Genomic DNA, 21,235 nt, shown 5'->3' with positions numbered 1-21,235 from the left:
TAACTGAGCGGCTCACCATTTGGCGTACAATCTGAATAAGGCAAGGCAAAAAGCATGATAAGAATAATACGGTAACGAAGAGAAGTAAAATCACAAGCAAAATCTCTTTTAACCATGACCAACCTGGGAGCTAAGAACTAATTCAACTACATACACTGGGGAGACCTGCACCATCTAGACTAATTTTGTGGTACAAATCAGCCTGTAACACTCAGACCTGTTCAGGCTCTTAGCTACAGCTGTTGTCATATTCAGGAAGGTGTTTTCCCTCCCCCCGGTGGCCATCTGAGAGGTGAGAACCATCCGGAGGCGGGGTATGATCCACATCCTGATTCGAGGAATGTTCGGTGCCCCAGAACAAAGAACTGTACCACCAACACAGAAATACCACAAAAAGGGTAATACCACAAGCCAAAGGGATGGTGGCCCACGAAGGCCAGGTCATGTGGGCCTCTAACTCCTGGCCCTACTGAGGCATGAACAGCGTCTACACACAAAACATTCCCACTCTACACAGGGAAAAGTGGCCGCCTGGCACTGATACACTGTTAGGCCTCGGGAGCTATAGGGATGGCAATAGACTCTGTAAAGTTCAAAGGCTGGTCCTACTGGGTGGAGGTCACCTATGTGGTCTCTGACCAGGGCCTATGGAGGCTGAAGCCTGGGGTGGCAACCCTTATGCAGCCACAAGAATACCCTACCACATTCAAGGGCATTAGATGTGGAGTTACCAGGCCCAGTAGTCCAGGCAGTATTCTGGGATTTTTGGGAGGCTCGAGCCACCACGACAACCACAGGTGGGGCTGCAGGATTTACTGGCACTTGTTCAGCAATTTCAATGTGCACCTGGTTCAGGCTCCCTCCCCTGCAATATTTGCATTAAGATGGGCTCCGTCCCATGCAACACCTGGATTAAGATTAGGACCTGGTCTACCAGATGGGGTTGGTACAGTGCTCTACCCCCTGAGTGACAGTTGGTTCCCAACCAGTCGTAGCAGAGGTCCGCGGGCCAATAGGGTTGGTATGGCTCAGTGGGGTCAGGACAATAGGACATAGAGCAAAAAGGGCAGTAGGACATAGAGCAAATCAATACAGAACATAATAGAGAAAAGGGGAAAGTCCTTGTGAAAGTCCTTGTGATGATCAGTCGCAGGATCACGTTGCCCGTGGCCCAACGCGTTTCCGGTAGCGTCAGACACAAGGTGATGATCAGACGCGTGTGATGCACCCAGGGAGTCACGTCGGCTACTCTCACCGCAGTTGGGATGGAGAGGAGGACGGTATATGGGCCTCGCCACTTAGGGATGAGGGGGTTGCGCTTCCACGCTGTCACCCGGCTGGAACTGGTGGACCGGCTCAGCGAGACTGCACGGTGTAGGGTCGAGGTAGTACCTGGAAAGGGAAGCAAACACACACGGGGACAGGAATTGCACTTGTTCCTGAGTGATGTGATCTCCCACCCGCCCCAAACTGGCGGGGATGTCTCGGACGAAAGGGGTGGCCTGCCATACAAAAGTTCAAAGGGTGATAGTCTCAGTCTCTTGGTTGGAGCGCTCCGAATCTGAAACAAGGCAATGGGCAGGACATCTATCCAGTGTAGTCCCGTCTCCTGGGTCAGCTTGGCCAAGTGGGTCTTCAAGGTGCGATTCATACGCTCAGGTTTCCCCAAACTCTGGGGTCTGTAGGCTGCGTGTAGCCTTCAGTTTATCTGCAGCGCCTTGCACACTTCTTGCACAACTTTATCAATGAAGGCAGGGCCATTGTCACTGCCAATACTTCTGGGGAGGCCAAATCGGGGTATGAGTTCATGTAACAGTTTCTTGGACACTTCACAAGGTATCTCTGTTCTAGTGGGGTATGCCTCTGTCAGGGTGCAGACAAACACAAGCAGGTATTTGATACCCCTAACTGGAGGCAATTCAGTGAAGTCCACAATCAGGCTTTCCACAGGGGTAAAGCCCACGTGTTGTACACCCGGTGGGGGGAGGTGGCCTTGTCTGGGGGTGTTCTTGGCGCACAGGACACACCTCTGGGATATAGCAGCAACTAGTTGAGAAAGGTTAGTGATATAGAAAAGTCTCCCAAGGTGTGCTCTGGCAGCTGGACCCCCTAGATGAGTGGACTCGTGGTAATTCTTCACAATCACGGTAGTCAGATGTTGGGGCACAAAAACACGGTTTTCTGGTAGACGGAACCATCCCTCCTGGAGTGTTGCTCCTTCCTGGCGTGCCCACTGTTGCTCCTCCGGTGTGTAGCGTGGTTCCACATCGTCTGGAGTGAGTTGTGGGATGAGGGCTGCGTTGAGTGCTGGTGGAGGTTTCAAAGCTGCTTCACGAGCTGCGTTGTCTGCCTTCCGGTTGCCCCTAGTGACCATGTCCCGGCCTCTCCCATGGGCTTTGTAGTGCATCACGGCAATCTCTTCGGGACCCCATGCTGCTTCCAGTAACATCTCAACTTCTGGACGTTAGCCTTGCATCCAGCTGCCAATTGCAGGGCAATGCCTTTTGCTGTTGGACTTCGGCTCAAAACACAAACAACTCTTGGAGACTTTGGCTTTCTTAGAGGTATTGGAACGGCTTGCCTGGCTTGCCTGGCTTGCACCCCCACTTCTGGGTGCTCTGCTGCCTGAGGAACAACTTATTGAAGCGTAGAAACAGCTTCCCAAAACAGCCTCTAGCCCCCTCTGGCCTCGGTACTTTTCTGGGCATTCTCTAGCCCCCTCTGGGCTTTCTGGGCGTCCCACAGCCCCTTCTGGTCTGGCTGCCACTGTGGCCTGACATGCTGTCTTCAGTGGCTGCCACGCTACCCAGGACTTCCTCCCTTGGAGTATTGCCAACAGCCAAGAATCAACGCTGGCCCTTAAAATGACTAGGACCCTTTGGTCTCTCTAGAACATCAGGCACGTCTGCTTCACAAGCTTCCACTGTGCCTGCAGACTTCTCAATGGGTTGGGCAAAGCCTGTTTCAGCCTCCTTATATTCCATAAGGGTGAGAACCGAATGGGGCACATTCACATGCATCTCCTGGCCAAACATGAACTTGTCTGCTTCTTCCACTAGTGTGGCGGTGGCAGTGACAGCGCGCAGACAGGGTGGCCAGCCTTTCGCTGTGGAATCTAATTGCTTGATAGTCTCAAAGGCTTCTTGTTGGGCCGGTCCCCACTCAAAGGGGTCACTTTCCCTTCCTCTGGTAACTTCATTTAGAGGTTTTGCTAAAATACTGAAGCCTTGGATCAGGATTCTGCAAAAGCCTACTGCTCCACAACTTTAAGCTTGTCTTTTAGGGATATCACAATCTCTGCCTCTTTTTTTGCAGTGACCTTTTGACAATTTCTAGATGGTCAGTATGTTCAGCAAGTTGTCTGGATAAATTAGCTAAATCTTCATCCCTTTCTTTTTTTGCATTTTGTAAAGTGAGCTGGTTGTATGAATCTTTCACTGATTTCAGCTCATTCACAAAACTTTGTTCTTTGTTTTTCTTTTAATTTTAGTAACTTGTTCAATTTCTCCTTTACAGAGATATGTTCATCGACCTGGGATTTAAAATGGTCTGTTCCTCCTTACATTCTATTTCTGTTTCTTGCAATTTTTTAGCTGATTTACTTATTTGTTCTTTAAGCAATTTAATTTGTGACTCACACTCCATGAGTTTGTTGTTTTAAGTAACATCACAAGTATTGATTGTAGAATGAAGATCTTTAACTGTTTGGCTAGTCTCTTTGTTTTGCCTAACAAATTCTTCATTCTCTTTTGTTTTACTAGCGTTTTTCAAATTTTTTTTTTTTCCTCAGCCAGTTCTGATTTTATTGCACTTAACTGGTCAGAAAGTTCTGAAAGCTTTCTGCCTCCACTGTTCACACCTTTGGTTTGTAGATCTTTCAGTAACTGGACTTCCCTTTCAGCCTTAGACAACACTATTTCCCTGTCTTGCATTTCATCCTCTTTGCACTTGATCTGACATTTCAGAATATTAATCTGCTCAGAATACACATTTGTATTTGAAATAATAGCAGAAATTTCTTTGTCTTTCTCAGCTAAAACCTCTCTGAGGTTGTCAAATTCTCTTCCATGCCTCTGGAGGTCTTGAATTAGTTGAGACCTCTCTTCTAAATGACTTGTGTTTAATCTATTAAGTCCTTCATTTGTCTGTTCAAGATCCTGTTACATTAATTCTATAGCAGCATCCTGTTTCATGCTCTTTTCTTTTATTTTCCTCTGTTAATGCAGTAATAACTGCTTACTGTTCTGTACACTCTTCTCCATAAACACTGCACTTCTTCTGGACATCTTCCCTCTCCAAAACCTGACATGAGGGAGTGACTTTGCAATGTTCAGTCCTGCATTTCTTCAACCGGGGGGGGGGGGGTGATTGTCATCTACCACCTTCAGCCAGTTGTCTATATAGGGAATCTGGTCAGGATGTCCCCCCTGGTCTATGCTGATTTTGGTCCTTCCTTGAAGTTGTTTAACATACATTGAAGGGGAATTACTGGACCTTTCAAGGCTTTCAAGCCTCCCCCCTCCCATTTTCAGTATGGCCCTGTACAGCGTCCCCACACCAAACACTCACACATTCATTTCGCAACTTTTCTCACCCAGGTGCGGTCGCCCGACTGGGAAATGGAGTACTTGTTGCTACGACCCCAGGGGAATGCCCCGGGGTAACACACATACATGCACAAAATGCCTCTCTCGTTGGACGCTTGCACGACACACTAACCACCCTGTGCCCCCCCTTTTTCTCCTTCCTAATACCAAAGCGTGGGTGGTTGTCAGCAGTCAACCCTTCTACTTAATGCCACTATCCACGCTGGAGATGTGATCAGTATCTCCCTTCTCCTTAATTAAAAGGAGGATTTTCTATCCCCTCAGGGCTTGTTGCCATGTACTCACCCCAGCCGGCTCTTCTCTGCCCTGTCCTCCCAACCTCGGCTCTTCAAATCCGTTGTCCTCTGTCCCAGGATACAGCAAGAGGGTCAAGTTGCCTTCTGCCCTCCTCCGAAGAAAAGGTTCGGTGTGCACTTTGGAAGCCAGGAGGTCTGTTGACCCTCCCCTGTCTCTGCCCAGAGGGCAAGGGAGCTGCCTCCTGGTCTCTGAGGACACTTAAAGTCCTTCTGATCCGAGTCACTTTTGGCACCAGAAATGAAAGGGACATCGGTATTCAGACCAGGAATGTAAAAATCAGGCAGCAAAGTTTCTTAAAGAAAAAGTTTTTATTTGGATTTTTGTCCGACAAAAAGCAAATAGGGTGCATTCAGGAAAATGAAGAATGCCCGCCCCCCCTTTGGGGCAGTCAACTTATATATCTTTCTGCAAAGTACAGTTTAGCCCCTTGGCATCCCTTTAGCCAATGATTGACAATTTCCTATGGTCATTGATACATATTCATTAAAGCTCAACCAATGAATAAATTTGGTGTGTCCTTTTGGTTCCAAGTTGCCTATTCCACTAGGTGGCGCTACTGGCTTATAATCTACTTAACCTCTGTACTAGTTCCAGGAAGTGCCCCTGAACCCCCCGCTTCCAAGAAATGTCCTTGTGGTTTAGCAACTTCACACCTAAGCGTTATCTCTGGAGCCTGGCGGTCAGCAAACATCCTGCTACTTGCCTTTGTCAGGGGTCGTTTCTCAGAAATGGCTTAACCTCAACTAGCAAACTTCCTGCAGGGGCAAGCTAGCTGCACCCACAAGCTTGCATGCTTGCTGCCTCTGCAAAAGGTGGCAAAGTGACAAACATGAGAAAGAGAAATAGTCTTTAGCTTTCTAAAATGACTTTGTGCTTTTAGCTTTTAGATGACTCTATAATATGGCTTCAGAGATTCTTAGCCTGGCTCTCTATTGGTCATCCTGACCTTCACCCCTGCATTATCACATGATGGGCATCCATGTGAAACACCAAAAGCAAATGTGCCAGCCTGCCTCATTTCTAGTCACTGAGATAATCATCTCTGTACCCCAGAGGATGGAACAAAAGAGAAGAAAGCCTTGCTAGACTTCAAATTCCTGCTGTCGTCTTAGATATTTGAAGGAATGGTACACAGGACCCCAAAGCAGTGGCTAGGCTACTATAGTAGCTTAGCTGTGAAAGGTAAATTTGATTGATAAGTGATATCAGCAGTGCTGGAAGATCACACAAGCCAACTGGAGCAGTTTCAGCGGCTAAAGTTGCTGTTCAAATCTGGGAGACTATAGAACAAAGGGGTAATTAATGGACAGAACTGATTTTGTTCTGCTGTTGGTGTGCTACCAAAGTTTCCTGAGGCTTCTGTGGGGGGTTGTTTCTGTCTGCAGACTTGTCCACACCAGAGCAAAAAGTAGACCCCACCCCAATGTTGTCCTGGACCTTTCCCCCTTTAAATGTGGACTTTTTCAATCCTAGCCATTTTGGACTTTCCAAGGATTGAAAGAACCTGCATTTAAAGGGGGAAAGGTCCAGTACAACACTGGGATAGGGTAGACATTACTGGGGAGAATGGCAAATCCACATTTACTCTAGTGTGGACAAGTTATATGTGTATATATGAATTTTAAGTGTTTGTATGAGAATGTTGATGTTTTATATTAATTTCTAATGGTATAGTGTATTTATTTTGATTCTTTTAAATGTAAGTCTCTTGGAGACCTTGATAACAAGTGAGTCACAAACCTAATAAATACTATTTATTTGTGTGTTTTAACATTGATAATCTGTACTTTCATAAAATATATCAAGGTGGCTTATAGCATATAAAATACAATAAAAACCAGCCTATAAATTAGAAACATTAATAAATGGAGTAGAGGAGATTTCTGGGTTGTTGTTTTGTTGTTTTTTAGTAGATTGACTAAACAAAGCAAAACCTTTTCCTATATTTCAAAAAGTGAAAATCCAGACACAAAGTTGGCCAAAGTTGTTGAGCTTTTTCTAGTTTTGTCCAAGGTTATTGAGCTATTAAGGAAATTCATCAAAATCTACACTTCTGACATTGGGTACATCCGGATTTTCCTGGACATTTAAGCAATTTCCGCCTGGACACTGTTTCCAACCATTAAATCCTGGCTGTGTCTGGAAAATTCTGGACGTATGGCGACCCTAGTTTAAATAGTGTGAAATGACAGCCTTAGGATTTGATTGCTGTGTCCCAGGGGCCAGTTGAAGAATAATTTAAAGGACAGTAACACTGCATTGTGTCTTTCCTGGAATTACTGACCACTCATCACCAGACAAATATCATAGAATATGTCACAGATGGGAAACCTGTGGCCCTCTACATATTGAATTACTACCATCCCTGACCATAAGCCATGCTGGCTTGGGCTGATGGGAGCTGGAGTTCAAAACATCTGAAGGGCCACACTTTCCCTGTCTGGGTTAGAGAGTATGCTTCTCAAATAGCTTTGAGTCCTATCGCCTTGAGTTTTGTTGTTAATTTACTTGGCAGCTTTAAAATACTTGGAAATGTCCTCTTTGGACCTCTGTGGCAGGAGACTAGAGGGAGGGGTCACAATTTTTCTGTTCACAGCATGCATGACCAGATGCCACCTGAAGTTTACTTAATTGCATTTTAATTCTTTATGTCACGTAAGGCAAGGCTCTGCGAACCTGTGGTCCTTCAGATGGTGTTGGACTCCAGTTCCCATTGGCCTCAGCCAGCGTGGCTCAATGGTCATGGTTGATGAGAGTTGCAGTCCAGCAATATCAGGAACGCCACAAGCTGCCAACCCTCCTCTAATGAGCTCAGATAAATGTTTGTGGTTCTTCTCCTCCCCACCATTCTAACTTCACAACAAACCTGTGAGGTAGTTTGGGCCGAAAGACTGTGACTGGCCTAAGGCCTTCATGGCCAGGACTGGCCCAAGATGTTTTGCTAGTTGAGGTAAATGACACAATGGCTCCCCCTTCCATGCTCAGAAGCTGACTGGCTTGGCAGTTGAATTGTGCATCAACACTCTCAACAGGAGAGCATAGCATCCCCTATTGCACCTGGTGGTTGCAACAGGCTGGTTGCGTTTGTGTGTGCTTGCAAGGCCATGTGGCACACATAGCTTTGATCTCCATCAGAGGGGAACGGCCAGAGGTGTGGCTAGGGGAGTTGTTGCCTTTGCCTGCCAGTCTGTGCTGCCTGAGGTGATTCCCTTATTCTTCATAATTATAGGGCCAGCCTTGCTCATGACAACAGAGTGGGGATTTGAGTCTGGTTTGACACCCTCACCTCTACTCCACACTGGCTGCTCTCCCAAATCCTGAAAGCCAAGGTCGAGCAAAAGAAAGGAACATGCAAAAGAAACTTTAGAAAAACAACAGAGGCTGAGAGAGTGAGGCCAAGATGCCACCTCAAGCCAAAATCTTCTCATAGACTGGGTTGGGTTTGGCTCCAGGGCTCCATTGTTCCACCCGCCTAAGCTCATCTTTCAAGCATCTTCCTTCAGTGTTGGAGCTTGTTCATCATGCGCGCCAATTATGACTGTGCCTGTGATTCATGGTTTAAGGTGCTGTGGGTTTGCTGAAGTGCCTCAGGCATCCATTATCCTGAGGAAGAGGGCACAGCAGTGAAGAAAGAGATTCGGGTGGATTTAGACAAACAATTAGGATGGATTTACCCTGAGATGAGACTCACTTCATGTGCAAATATTTTCCTCCACAGGAGCAGTATTTGTCTAGGAAAAAGGACACAATATAATCCCATACAGAGCTCAGTGAGTTTTATATTGGCTCATGCATACATGCAAGGCTGCTTTTGTAGGCATCTTTTTAGCCAATGTGGCTTGAGAGGAAATTCCTTCTTTAGTAGCAATCAACCAATCGCTGAGCATGAGTAAAACCACTTTCAAAGTCATCCCAAAGGCAAATAAACCCTCTTCATGAGTTCACTGAGGCAGATGTAGGTGGGTGGAATGAAATTGCACCCACACCATACATTTAAAGCACTTTTACACCACTTTAACAGTCATAGTTTCTGCAAGGAATAATGGGAACCCCTCACAGAGTTATAATTCCCAGCACCCAGAGCAAAGTACAGTTCCCAGGATAATTGGGGCAGGGGGAGGCATGTGATTTAAATGTTCCTTACCTCCACAAGTTCAGTAGATGATAGCAGATATGTGCCCACAGGTATAATAAGTACAAAGGGTTCTGTGGTCCTACAGGACCACTGCTTCCCATCTACTTGAATGTGCAACAACAGACCTTGTCCCTTCATAAACTACTTTGCTCCCATTTCTTGCCTGTTCAGCACTCCTCTTTTTTTCACATCCTTCAGCAGAACATATGTTCCACCTTCCTGGTATCTTTTTACTCCTGAGCTAAACAAGTCATTGTAGTTTATTAGGGGGAAAGTAACCACTATAATTCAGAAATCTGAACGTTCCTACTTTTTAGTGCCAGAGGGGGTGGCAAACACCAAACATAATTGCAGAAGATTTATGTTGTTGTTATTTTGCCCTTCTTCTTGTTGGAGTTTGGGGTAGTACAACACTGTTAAAATGCAACAATGTAAAAATGTTATTTAAAAAACTCAAAAAGCTACATGTCTGAAAACAAGAATTGAACAAAGAACACCACCAATACGACTGGATCCCAAGGAAGTCATATCCCGAAAGTGCAAGCAAACAAATATAGACTGTTTTTACAGGAATATTTTAAATTTTGAGGCCTGGAAACATTTGAAGACTAAAGCTGTGAACTACTGTAAATCTGAGCAGGGGGAGATAAACACTGGCTAAATATTCCTGAGCTGCCACTAGATGACACTGTTGCTTCACTGACTAAAGCAGTTGTTTTTAAAAACAAGTTTCTACCTTTCTTCTACTTATTAGCCACCTTTCCAGAACTTCAATGAAATAATTGTGAACTTCGGATTTTAAACATTCTAACACCCTGGATAGATTACTTCAGAGCACTTTATGAGGTGGGGGAGAGGACAAAGAACACAATACCTGTGCCAAATGCCTTTCTCTTGTGAGAGGAATTGGTTTATCTTAAAAAACAAACAAAAACTAAACTTCTAACTGGCTGAGCACTTTCCAGTCCTTATAAATCACACATATTCTCATCAAATAGAAAAAGGCCTATGAAGTGTTCCAGGAGGGACTGTGAAAATGTGCAAACTGCACATCTTAAACTGCTTCCTAGCCTAGCATTGGCTGAGGAGGGAGGAAGCGCCTGAGTGGGACCACTACAGCAAAGTAGCCACCGGGGTCAGGAATATGTTAACCTTTGCTCTTTCTCTTCGCCTTCATGTAGCAATGATATGGCCGCTGTAACAAAGAAAAACAAGCGGGATGGAACAGAAGTCACAGAGAGACGTAAGTGAAACCTTTTCTAGGAATAGATGATTCTTTAAGTTGATTCGCACAGACATTGCAGAAGTAAAAGTTAGCGCGCAATCATTTCACCCTTCAATATCCATGTGGTTCAATGTTCTTCTGACATTATTATATCATTTTTTAAAAGGCTTATACATAATGAAATGTTCATTATGCGGCAATGGGATCTTAAAATGTGAAGGCCCTTACTGCCTGAGTATTGGGATGGAAGAGTCATCTCAGGGTAACACTTCAAAGAAGAAAAGTTTATGTGAATTGGCCCCATGGTGGGGACCAAGTGGAACCTCCCAAGTATTTCCCAAATGGAAGTTTTGATATAATAAGCCAACCTTGCAAACCAGGTTAATAGCAGCTTAATACTATATGCCTTTTCAGAAGCATTATATTGCCATTTTCAGAGATGGTTTCGGCTAAATATTTCACAGGGTTTCAGGCAATTATCGCTGCTGTATACATCCTTTGAAAAGCTATATCTCACTATGCCTTCATAAGTATCTCACCTGTAAAAAATTGAGTCCTTCTCTTAATTACCAAGATGGTTTCCATGGGCCAGAAACAAACAGCTTTCAAAAGGAATTTGTTGGTTTGAATTCAAGACTCAAATTCAGCTTAGCAATTTTGAAAAAAAGAGAAGACGTCGTGGTGACTTGCTTATCGCCCCCAAACAGGGAGAAAAGTGAGCACAGATTTGCATTAAAATTGCCTATGTATAGATGTGATTTTAGAAATAATGCTGTGATTTGAAGGGAAATGCAATTGATCTCACCACAGTGGGAAATAGTGTGATCAGGTGACCTGCGTACCTGCTCAATTTGCTGTCCAGATGCTAATGATTGAGGAGCAGCATCAAGGTTCCTCTGTAAATGAGGACAACCTATCCCATGGATTTATACTTCTCTTCTCTTCTCTCTCTCTCTCTCTCTTTACAGTTATTACAGAAACTGTTACCACCAGACTGACATCTCTTCCCCCAAGTAAGTGGCTGCTATACTGAGTTCCGTACTGTATACGTGTTTCTGCATGCATGCATCTCAGTTTGCTTTGTTTGTGCCTCTTTGTCAGAAGCCCCTCAAGTGTTTGTGCCACTGAGCTTATAGATCAAAGCATAACAAAAGCACCATCCTACTTACGGTTGCAGGAAAGTTACAGGAAAGACATGGATTAAAAATAGCAAGAGACTTTGTACAGCCTCTCTGTGCATGGGAGTTCACTAGGCCCATAGGCTTGGCTCAGAAGAATATATGGAACAAAATCCAGTTAGATCATATTATTTCTGAGCCAAGGAACATTGCCAGTAGAGGGTTGTTGTTTCTAAATATCAATTGGTCCCATTCTCCCATGGCTTCTGTATGACCTCGGCCTGCATTGTCCGTGATGATGTAACTTCCCTTCACACTATCAGCCTGGAAAAACCTGGGTGGGATGGGATGTGTTGACTACAACAGCTGTTTGAGTTTGATATCGAGCACCTTTGCTGAGTAACGTTTGGCCAGCCACACCATCTGTGGTGTGGTTTCTTTACCAGAGTAATTGTAAGGAGTGCCAAGCAGTGATAATAGCTCTTGATCGTACAACTCTTCTGACTAGGGTTCTAGCCTTCCCTTTCTCACTGGAACGTAATTCTCATTTCAGCTAAGTAGATTTAAAGTGGTCTGTTTTCTAGCACTGAAGGTGTGTTGCAAGTATGACACATGTGAGTGTAGGCAGGGGGACCCACCTAGTTAGTTCAAAATTGACCATGCGGCAGCCCTATTCTTGAGAGGAATTAATCCATTCCACTTTTCCTCAACCTCATACTCTCTAGCTGTTTTGAACCAGTGCTTTTTTTCTGGGGGGATGCAGGGGTACGCATACCCCTAAACATTTTGTGAATTTTTGTACTTTTGTCCATTTACTATATTTATTTTCCCCGATTTGAACTATAAAATGGTGATTTTCTTGAGTCAAAATGAGAGTACCCCCTAAACATTTTTTTTTTTACAAAAAAGCACCATTTTGAACTATAGTTCCCATCAGCCCCAGCATGTTTGGGGAAGGCTACTCTAGTCTTACATTATTTCTGTGAAATTGATCATCATCATTCTATTATTAAATGCTGCCCATCTGACTCTGTTGCTCCAGACACTCTGGGCAGCTTCCAGCAAAATATTAAAACTCAAGAAAGCATCAAACATGAAAAACTTCCCTGTACAGGGCTGCCTTCAGATGTCTTCTAAAAATCATATGGTTGTTTGACACCATATATGTGAGGCGTGCTCATGTTGTATATGGCCCCACCGAAAGGCCCCTATATTATTCCGCAGTCCTCTTTTCCTGCCTTTTCCCACCCACAGAATCTCATGTTGTGTTTACTTTGACAGAAGGAGGCAGTACCAGCAGCCTCAAATCAACGGCTTATAGTGGAGGAGGTGGAGTGGAGAAAAGGACATACACCCACGGCAGCAGTTATGTGACAGCCAGTAAGTGGTTCTCAGACTGAAGGGAAAGGGGAACAACATAAACGAGGAACGTAAAAAGGTGTGGGGAGAAAGGGCAGAAGCTTACAATTCAAAAGCGACAAGTGCTGTGTGTATGTGTGGGAGAAGCATTCCTCCTCTCAGCTTTTGTGGAACTACAAGAGAAGGGAAAGAGTCCTTGCCCAGAGATGCCCTTTAAAATCTGGAAGCAGGATCCTTTTTGTGGTAAATGGTGGCAATTTATACAACTGGTAGTTTTTCTTCTTCCAGGAAATATCACCACACAATTATATTTCCTTGCAATCTCCTGTGGTTCTCTGTCTTTTCTTGGCGCTTCTTCTTGGGCTCAGCACATGGGGGTACAGAGGAATCAAATAAAAACAGCTGCAAATAAACATTAGTTTATTGTATAAACTTATTTGGTTTGCCTTAGAATAGCCTTTCTGCAGAGAACATGGAAGGCATCCATTTAGACAACCAAGGAACTATCCACCCCGCTGCTCACTGGAGAACTCCAAACAGGCTGTGCGGGTGTGCCTTGATATTTTCTTCTGATGAGGCCGACAGCACTGCCATGTTTGAGGGGGCATGGGCAAAGAGACCTCCAGACCTCCAGGGACCCTCACCCTGGCTATGCCCTTCTCTCCCAACATGCCACCTGGGCTGCTTGTCCTGCCTTCTCCCCCAGTGCTCTTCCAATCTTGTTGCTTTGCCACCTTCTCACCCACCTCCTGGTCACTGCTCTCCTTCCCCTTTCCAGCAGGAAGAAACCCCATTTTCCTTACTAAAGAGGCTCCAGCAATAGCCACCATCTCCATTTCCCATGAGTTCCTCTTTTTCCTGCAGACACTCTGGGGAAATGAAGGTGGTGGCTGTTGCTGGAGCCTCAGCAAGCTCTTCACTGCAGAGGGCACCCTCTGCCATCATTGCTGGCAGTCATTTGAAGACCCCTGGATTGTAGGGCCTTGGAGCCCCAAAGTCCAGCCCCAACAGAACCACTGGAAGGTAGCCTAGACAGGACAGACTTCACACAACTTCATGAAACTTTATAAAACCTTCCAGGTGTAAAGCTCTCCATAGGCCACACACACCTCCTAGAAGGAGAAGTAACGCCCCTAGTTAATTAACATGGAACACATTAGCGTGTTTTCTTGTAACGGTCCTGATTGAAATGGCTTTTTGGAATTTCCCTAGATACTTTAGGAATCCATATTGAAAGTATGATGCTCACAGCCACATTAAAAGAGCCAGAGCAGTTTGAGTTAATAAACTCTTGATGTTTCTATGTCTTAAGTCTGTGTTCCAAGTCAGCGTAAAATTGGAGAGCAGGGCAGAGGAGGGAAGCAAAGGCTTCCTCACAAAAGTTCATTGTTCTTCAAACAGTTTAATGGGGAAGCCACTGAATGACACCAGATTCAGAAGTACAAGCAAATGTATGAGAACAGCCCTCTTCCTGGGATTACAAAGGGAACATTCTCTCTTCATAATTTGGAGCATGGCATTCACCCAGTATTCACATGACTGCATCATGTTAGATCACAGCTATCCTTCTGCTTTTGGAGACCTTATGAAAATCCAAGGGCAGAAATTTATGCAGTGACCAGGACAAACTACATTTTAACCACACTATTCCAAGTAGGATTTGGGTGGGGTTTGATTTAGTTTGCATTTAAAGGCAAACCTACCTAACTCACAGTTCTTGAAACAATATGCAAACCAAGACACACTCACCCTTCAAAATCCACACTTCAACAAACTTTGCAATGTGTAGCAAACCACACAAACTTTTTGTGAAATTGATTAATGTCATTGACTTCTAAAGGCTATGGCTTGTATTCAGCGTAACTCTAAGTAACCATTCCAGCAGAAGGATTTATTCTTGTGCCATGGGATTCCCCCTCTCTCTCCTCACACACTCCACACGTGTGCGCGCGCGCACACACACACACAAATCTGCTCTGGAGGGTTAAGGGAACCCCCCAGAAAAGATTCATGTGTCTGTGGGAGGAGGAGCAGGGTACAGGCCTGTTGTGCAAGTGTAAAGCCTTGAACTGACGGGATTGTTACTTAACGCTATATTGGATGAAAGCCTGTTGCTGGCTGAATGGAAGATGGAGAGGGGTTTACGACCATGTGTACAAACCAGCCTGCTATACAAAGGTTAAACGTTTGCTGGGTCCACTTTTGTCTCTGGCTCAGCTCACCTTGGCATTGTTTCCCTCCTTCCCAAAAGTTGCCCAATAGCAAATGTGACCCTCAAGCTGAAAAAGCTTCCTTTTCTAAGTAATAAATATTAAATTAAAGACCGGACTGTCATTTCCATCACAGTCTGGTCGATTGTACATACATTTTAGGAGGTCTTGTTTCATCTGTAGGTGGAAATGCTAGAACGAATACCTCCTCTTCCTCCTACAAGCAAGCCATCACTCCTTCTTCTACTCTTACCAAATCACCAGGCTCAACCTTTGAACGAAAAACCTATTCCACTCGCCATGCAGCATATGAAGGTACCATAGTCTCAAGGAAACTAAGGGGTTGCACAGATTATGTTGGCTAATCATTCAACTATCCTAGAAGCCTGTTTCATTTGCACAAACTCTGGCTTACAGGGACCTCACAAATGTGCTCATTCCTTCAGAGAAGCTCGTACCCACTCTGATCTTTCCTGGTCCTAGCTGACCCCCAAATTTTTTTTTTTAATTTTTTTGGTGGCTGACACAAATTTTGATTTTTTGCTTAACCACTGTCTGTAACCATATTACAAGCCTTGGCTACAGATGGTGTTTGAGGAGGAGAGACCTTAACTACAATCCCAGATTCAAATTACACGCTAAGCCAAACTTTCGGTTTAGCTGCAGTGCTGTGCTTAAAGGACCAGAGAGAAGCAAAGTGGGTGTAAGCTCCTCTCTGGGATCCAACACAATTATGTGGTCTCGGGACACCATGGTTTGGCTTACTGTGACATGTGAATACTTGCCCTTTACAGTACTTCTGCTACTTTTGACCCTTTTGTTATTCAAATGAGTCACACCCCATTGTCATATCAATTCATGATCCATTAAGCCTTTTTGGAGTATAGCACTGTAATCCATTGTCTAACATAACACTTTCGTCAGCAGTGATAATCCTCTCTCTGCACTTTGCCAAGATCATTTCCTGACTTCTCATGCAGACTAATCAATAGCTCTTCCACATATGTCCTCGGGACACCTTTTAATTCCAGAGAAAACTACAGGATACTCTATATACCATGATGCTGATATGTTATACTATTGAAATCCCCCTTTCCATATAACACATGCAGTTAAATTTTAATATGAAATCTTCTTGTTTTTTCCCTGCAGGGAGCTCCAGTGCAAATTCCTCTCCAGAGTTTCCAAGAAAAGATTTTGGTACATTTCTGTTATTAATACTATGAAGGCCAACTTGAGGGCAGGTGCATATTAAATGCCTTATGGTCAGGGAGTTCAAAATGTTGAAAAATCCCTATACTCTTGCACTAGAATGAATTATGGAAATGACTCAGATTTGAGTATATTTCTTAGCTGTCATGTTTCCATCTGGTGCAGAGCTTTGCATTTAGAAAGAAATGGAATCGTTCTAATGGTTCTGGCTTTAGTAGATAAGAAGCTGAAATGCATGTGTCTAATATTTGGGGATAATATGCAAGTGCCTGATCTACAAAAGTAACGGGCAGCACAAGCATACCCCTTTCCCACTCCATCTCTGTTGTGCCAGAGTCCCAGGAAGCTGAAAGGAAGCCCAAGAGCCAGTTACCACTGTACTGCCAGTGCTTCCCATTCCTGGCTGAACTGCTGCAATACAGATTCAGATCATATCAGGCCCTAGGAAGCTGGGTGGCATCGGAGGGGATAAAGAGTGCTATAGGTTCTCATTCCCCTGTCACTGGAAGCACAAATTATTCTTCCAATGTTTTCTAAGGATGTATAGTACACATGCTATACCTTTAAAGCAGGTTATTCAAAGAACCTTCTTTCCCCCAAAGAATTCTGGATTTTCATCAACCTTCTTATCTTCATCACAGTTTTTCAAAATAAAATTCAAACAATTGCATTTTCCTTGATTTTCACAGGTTCCTCTGCTACCAGGGGGCGAAGCCAAACTCGTGGTAAGATATAATATACTGTACACTTTGCAGAGATCCAAAGAGTTAATTTGGGCATGCGCAAGAGTGTGTGGGCATGCTAAGTGGTTTTTTGTTTGTTTATTTTGAAAGCTTTTTTCTTTAAGGCCAAGTCACACAAGTTTTTAAAAAAGTGGTTTGCTATGATGAGGCATGGCAGGTTGCTACTGAGGAAAGCAACACTTTGAAATGTCAGCACATACTATGTAAAAGGAAAATTGGACTGGTGGGAGGTCTAGGAATGAAAGCAGAGTGCAGTTTTATAAAAGTTGCTGTCACCATTGCATTATAATAATAAACTCATAAAAAATGATTAGACAAGCCATAGTGTAGGAGAAATTAGTATTTTATTCCTGTCAAACTTTGCTGCATGTGGTCTAAATACTGACAGAACATACCACACGCCAAGCTAACAACCAGCAGCAATGAACTTTCTTCATGCCAAAGGTGTGTACAGGGTATCCAGTTACCATTACCTCTCCCTTCACAATAAGCCTCTTCTTTCATTTTGTCTTGTACAGAGAGTGAAATTCGAGTGAGGCTGCAGAGTGCTTCTCCATCAACCAGGTGTAAGTGCTTGAGCTATTTTTTGTGGACTTGAACAAAGGGTAGCTGAATCTCCTTGATTAATAATCCAGTAGTTGTAGTGATGAACTCTTCCTTTGACCATTTGGTAGCCCTTTTTTCCATGATGCCATCTGATATTTTCCTAATATCTATTAGCCAGAAACAGTATAGGGGATGACAAAAATACACGAGGAGCAAGGATTACTATAATCCAATGAAGAAATTACTTGTGGCCACAAGGGAAGAGGAGTCCTTGATGTTGAGGTGGAGCAGCCAGAACAGAGACAAGGGTTGCATACACACTATATCTTTGAAGCTTGTTTGTAACAAATTCTCCCCACCTGCCCTGAATTCTAGACACTGTGGTTTGTTAAGGGTTGCTGGGAATTGTAGCTCTATGAGGGGTAAACAACAGTGTCCAGAAGTCTTTGAGGAAAAGAATATGCTTCAAAGGTATGGTGTGTGTGTGTAGCTTTGGCCTGCACCATTCAGCTCTATCCATCTTCAGATGCATCTGTCATTTTTGAGACCCAAACATATAAAGCATACAATTTTCTACCATCATCATGCTTTTAATTTTCTACCTACATTGTCAAGTTTTGAGCTTAAGTCTCCAATATCTCTCTTCTCTTTTAGGGACAGAATTGGACGATGTCAAACGACTACTTCGGGGAAGTCGGTCAGCTAGTGCTAGCCCAACTCGGTCCCCATCAAGCACACTCCCGATACCTAAAAAAGCTGTTGTGGAAACCAAAATGGTGACAGAGAGCAGCCAATCAGGTATCTCATTGCTGGACCCCAGGAATTCCAGCATACAGTGGTGCCTTGCAAGACGAAATCAATTCATTCCGCGAGTTTTTTCGCCTAGCGAATTTTTCGTCTTGCGAAGCACGGTGTTGGAAAAGTTTTGGAGAAGCTTCAAAAATCACCAAAAACCTCAAAAAAGGCTACCACACCGCATTCTATGAGTTGCTCCTCGAAGTCAAGTCGCAACTGTATTAACGGTGTTAAGAAAAAGTAAACAAACTTGCAAAAAACGCAAGACGTTTTCTTCTTGCGAAGCAAGCCCATAGGGAAATTCGTCTTGCGAAGCAGCTCAAAAACCGCAAAACCCTTTCGTCTAGCGAGTTTTTCGTCTTGCGAGGCATTCGTCTTCCGGGGCACCACTATATTTCTAATCTATCAAATCACAGAATAAGGTGGAGAGGGTGGCAGAGGCTGCAAATGGTTGTCTTCTTTACAGGCCAACAGTGCAAGGATCACATTATTGTTCAAAGGTGCATGCTTTTTCCTAGTATCCAAAAAGTAGAGTGAAGTATAACTGCTTCAGTCTCTCTTGGCAGTGATTGAGTGGCACCATTGCAAGACTCTTTTTTTAGTTTCATCAAAAGTAGTTTCACACTAGGTATGGGGAACCTATGGCCCTCTAGGTGTTGCTGGACTCCAGTTCCCATCAGCCCCAACTACCATGGCCAATGATCACAGGTGATAGGAGCTGTAGTTCATAGGTTTCCTACCCCTGTTCTAGACTAAAGACCAGGGCAGAGGTGTTAGTTAAAAGCTAGAAGGTCAGGACTCAGGAGTGACTCCTGACAAATAGGAAGCAACTGGAGGAAGCAAATATGCTCAATGTGAGGAGGGCAAGGAAAGAATTTGAATCAAATAAGGGATCTCTGCTGATGTCCAATTCCATGGCCACTGAAAACTGTGCTAGGGATCACCATCGGTTTATGATGTTTTAGAACAGGGATGAGAAACCTGTATTCCTCCAGATGTTGCTGGACTACAGCTTCCATTATCCTTCTGGATAGCCACAGGTTAGCCATGCCTGCTTTAAAACCAATTTGAAGGACATATTCATGCTTTTCTCTATAACTCTGAAGACTATATAAACTTGTTTTTTTAAAAAAGGAAACACCAAAAACAGATTAGACCAAGTTTCATATTTTATGGTGCTGTTTAGGTGAGAGGAACAGAAAAAGAAATCACATTGCCTAAGGATCATACATTGTATATAAAGATATATGGTTTTTAATGTTGCTTGTTGATTTTTCTTCCAGTGTCAGGGACATACGACACGACCATCTTGAATGCGGCACTCCCACCATACATGTGGTCCTCCACCCTGCCTGCAGGGTCGTCTCTCGGTGGCTACCACAACAACATGACTCAAAGCTCCTCTTTGATGAACACGGCAGCACATTCTACTGGATCAGGTACATGTTCACAGCATCGGCCATAGCAATTCTGCAGACAAGCTCCGAGATAACCTTTTCTGAAAATCATGAGGTGGCCAGTTGTGGTTACTCAATACCAGAAGTCTTAAAGACCACGAAGGAAGCATGCAGTGTGGATATTCTGCACCATCATTGCTTTCCTACATTTTCATTGCCATTCCTCAGTTGGTTTCAGAACTTGCCTTCACCGCACGGGTATAAGTGTTAACCATATTGGGAGTTGGGAAGGAATTGCCCCTTCTGGCCAAATTGCCTGAGTGACTGTTGGAATTTGAGGACAATATATCGGATCAGGGTGGGATGTGTGCCCTCTAATGAACTCATTCACTTCAGACATATATATTATTCAGTGGAATGTTAAATTTAGTAAAGCAAATTTAGATGGCTCTAAAGTACAACCGAGTGCCAGTAAAAGAAGAGTTGTGAAGCAGCCAGCTAAACAACAGCTTGCAAGATTAGGGTAGACATCTGCAAAAGTGTCAGTGGTTTTAGGCTAGGGGTGGGAAACTTATGGCCCTCCAGCTCCCATAAGCCCCAGCCAATATGGTCAATGGTCACTGATGGCAGGAGCTGTCCAGATACAACATCTGGAGGGTCACAGTTTACCCCTCTGCCATGTTTTAGAGACTTCTTTCAGTGTGTGGAATTCAAATTGAAAAGTTTAAAGTTTACTGATCATTCTGCTACAGGACAAGTGATTTGTGTCACGTCCCAGATGCGTTGGAATCTTTCTGACTTCACCTACATAGTCAACAGTCTCTTCCTTTTTTTCCTACCTTCCCCCACAGTGTTTGGCGTCCCAAACAACTTGGCTCCCAGTTCCCCAGCTCTGCATGCTGGTCTCAGCAGTTCTTCCACAGGTGCGTTTTCTCCCTCCCTCCTTGATCCCACCTGTCAAGATGTGCGGCCATCAGGAGAGGGATATGCAAAGGGTTTGGTCTCCAGTTCTTCATGCCAGTGGCACCAGCACACCTGGACTAGTCTGTGGGATTCATTTAAAGCTCCTGCTCTGTAAACAGAAACACCTGTTTGAGGGATGGCTTAGAACTCCTGCAGCAGAGGATTTTAAAAAAGTATTTATTGAAGATAATCAAAAATACATAAAATAAATACAAGTGAAATGAGCAGCACAAATGTTGCAGTGTGTCCCTGAGCCTGGGTGCCAGTCAGAGGGATGTCCTTACCTGTAACCCAAGTCAGGAGGTGAGTGGGCAAAGCCCTCAGGTCTGGCACCCAGGCTTGCATAGCAATTCCTTGCTTTGCAAGTCTCTCAGAACCTAGGAATCGGCAAGGAAGATTTCCACACCCTTCCTCTAAACATTGAATTGTAAAGAGAACTTTCAAGCTATTTCCCAAAGTTAAAAGTTTATTCCTGCATAATAAGTTACAGAGATTTGTGCACTTCTGAGAGGACAATTAGAAATGAATATAAAACATGACAGACTAGCTCAGTTTATTACATGCAGTGTAGGGGAAGTCTTCAATTTTGGGGCATGGTTAATTTCAGACCATTCTTACCTGTGGTGAG

At 44.1% G+C, this 21,235-nt stretch overlaps 1 protein-coding gene across 1 annotated transcript in view; it reads left to right on the top strand.

The window, feature by feature from the left end:
- Positions 1 to 21,235, top strand: part of COL17A1 (collagen type XVII alpha 1 chain) — a 75,061-nt gene that overhangs the window by 4,298 nt on the left and 49,528 nt on the right. The window contains 10 exon segments of the mRNA XM_081191997.1: positions 10,221 to 10,282; positions 11,233 to 11,277; positions 12,664 to 12,762; positions 15,135 to 15,266; positions 16,104 to 16,151; positions 16,853 to 16,888; positions 17,425 to 17,472; positions 18,107 to 18,250; positions 19,531 to 19,686; positions 20,496 to 20,567. Of these exon segments, the coding sequence (XP_081048123.1) occupies positions 10,228 to 10,282; positions 11,233 to 11,277; positions 12,664 to 12,762; positions 15,135 to 15,266; positions 16,104 to 16,151; positions 16,853 to 16,888; positions 17,425 to 17,472; positions 18,107 to 18,250; positions 19,531 to 19,686; positions 20,496 to 20,567 (835 nt within the window). The 5' untranslated portion in view covers positions 10,221 to 10,227.

Source organism: Podarcis bocagei (assembly GCF_964188305.1).
Source record: "Podarcis bocagei genome assembly, chromosome: 4".
Classification (NCBI taxonomy): Eukaryota; Metazoa; Chordata; class Lepidosauria; order Squamata; family Lacertidae; genus Podarcis; species Podarcis bocagei.
The sequence above is the reverse complement of the archived record's forward strand: the minus strand, read 5'-3'. Positions and strand labels throughout refer to the sequence as shown.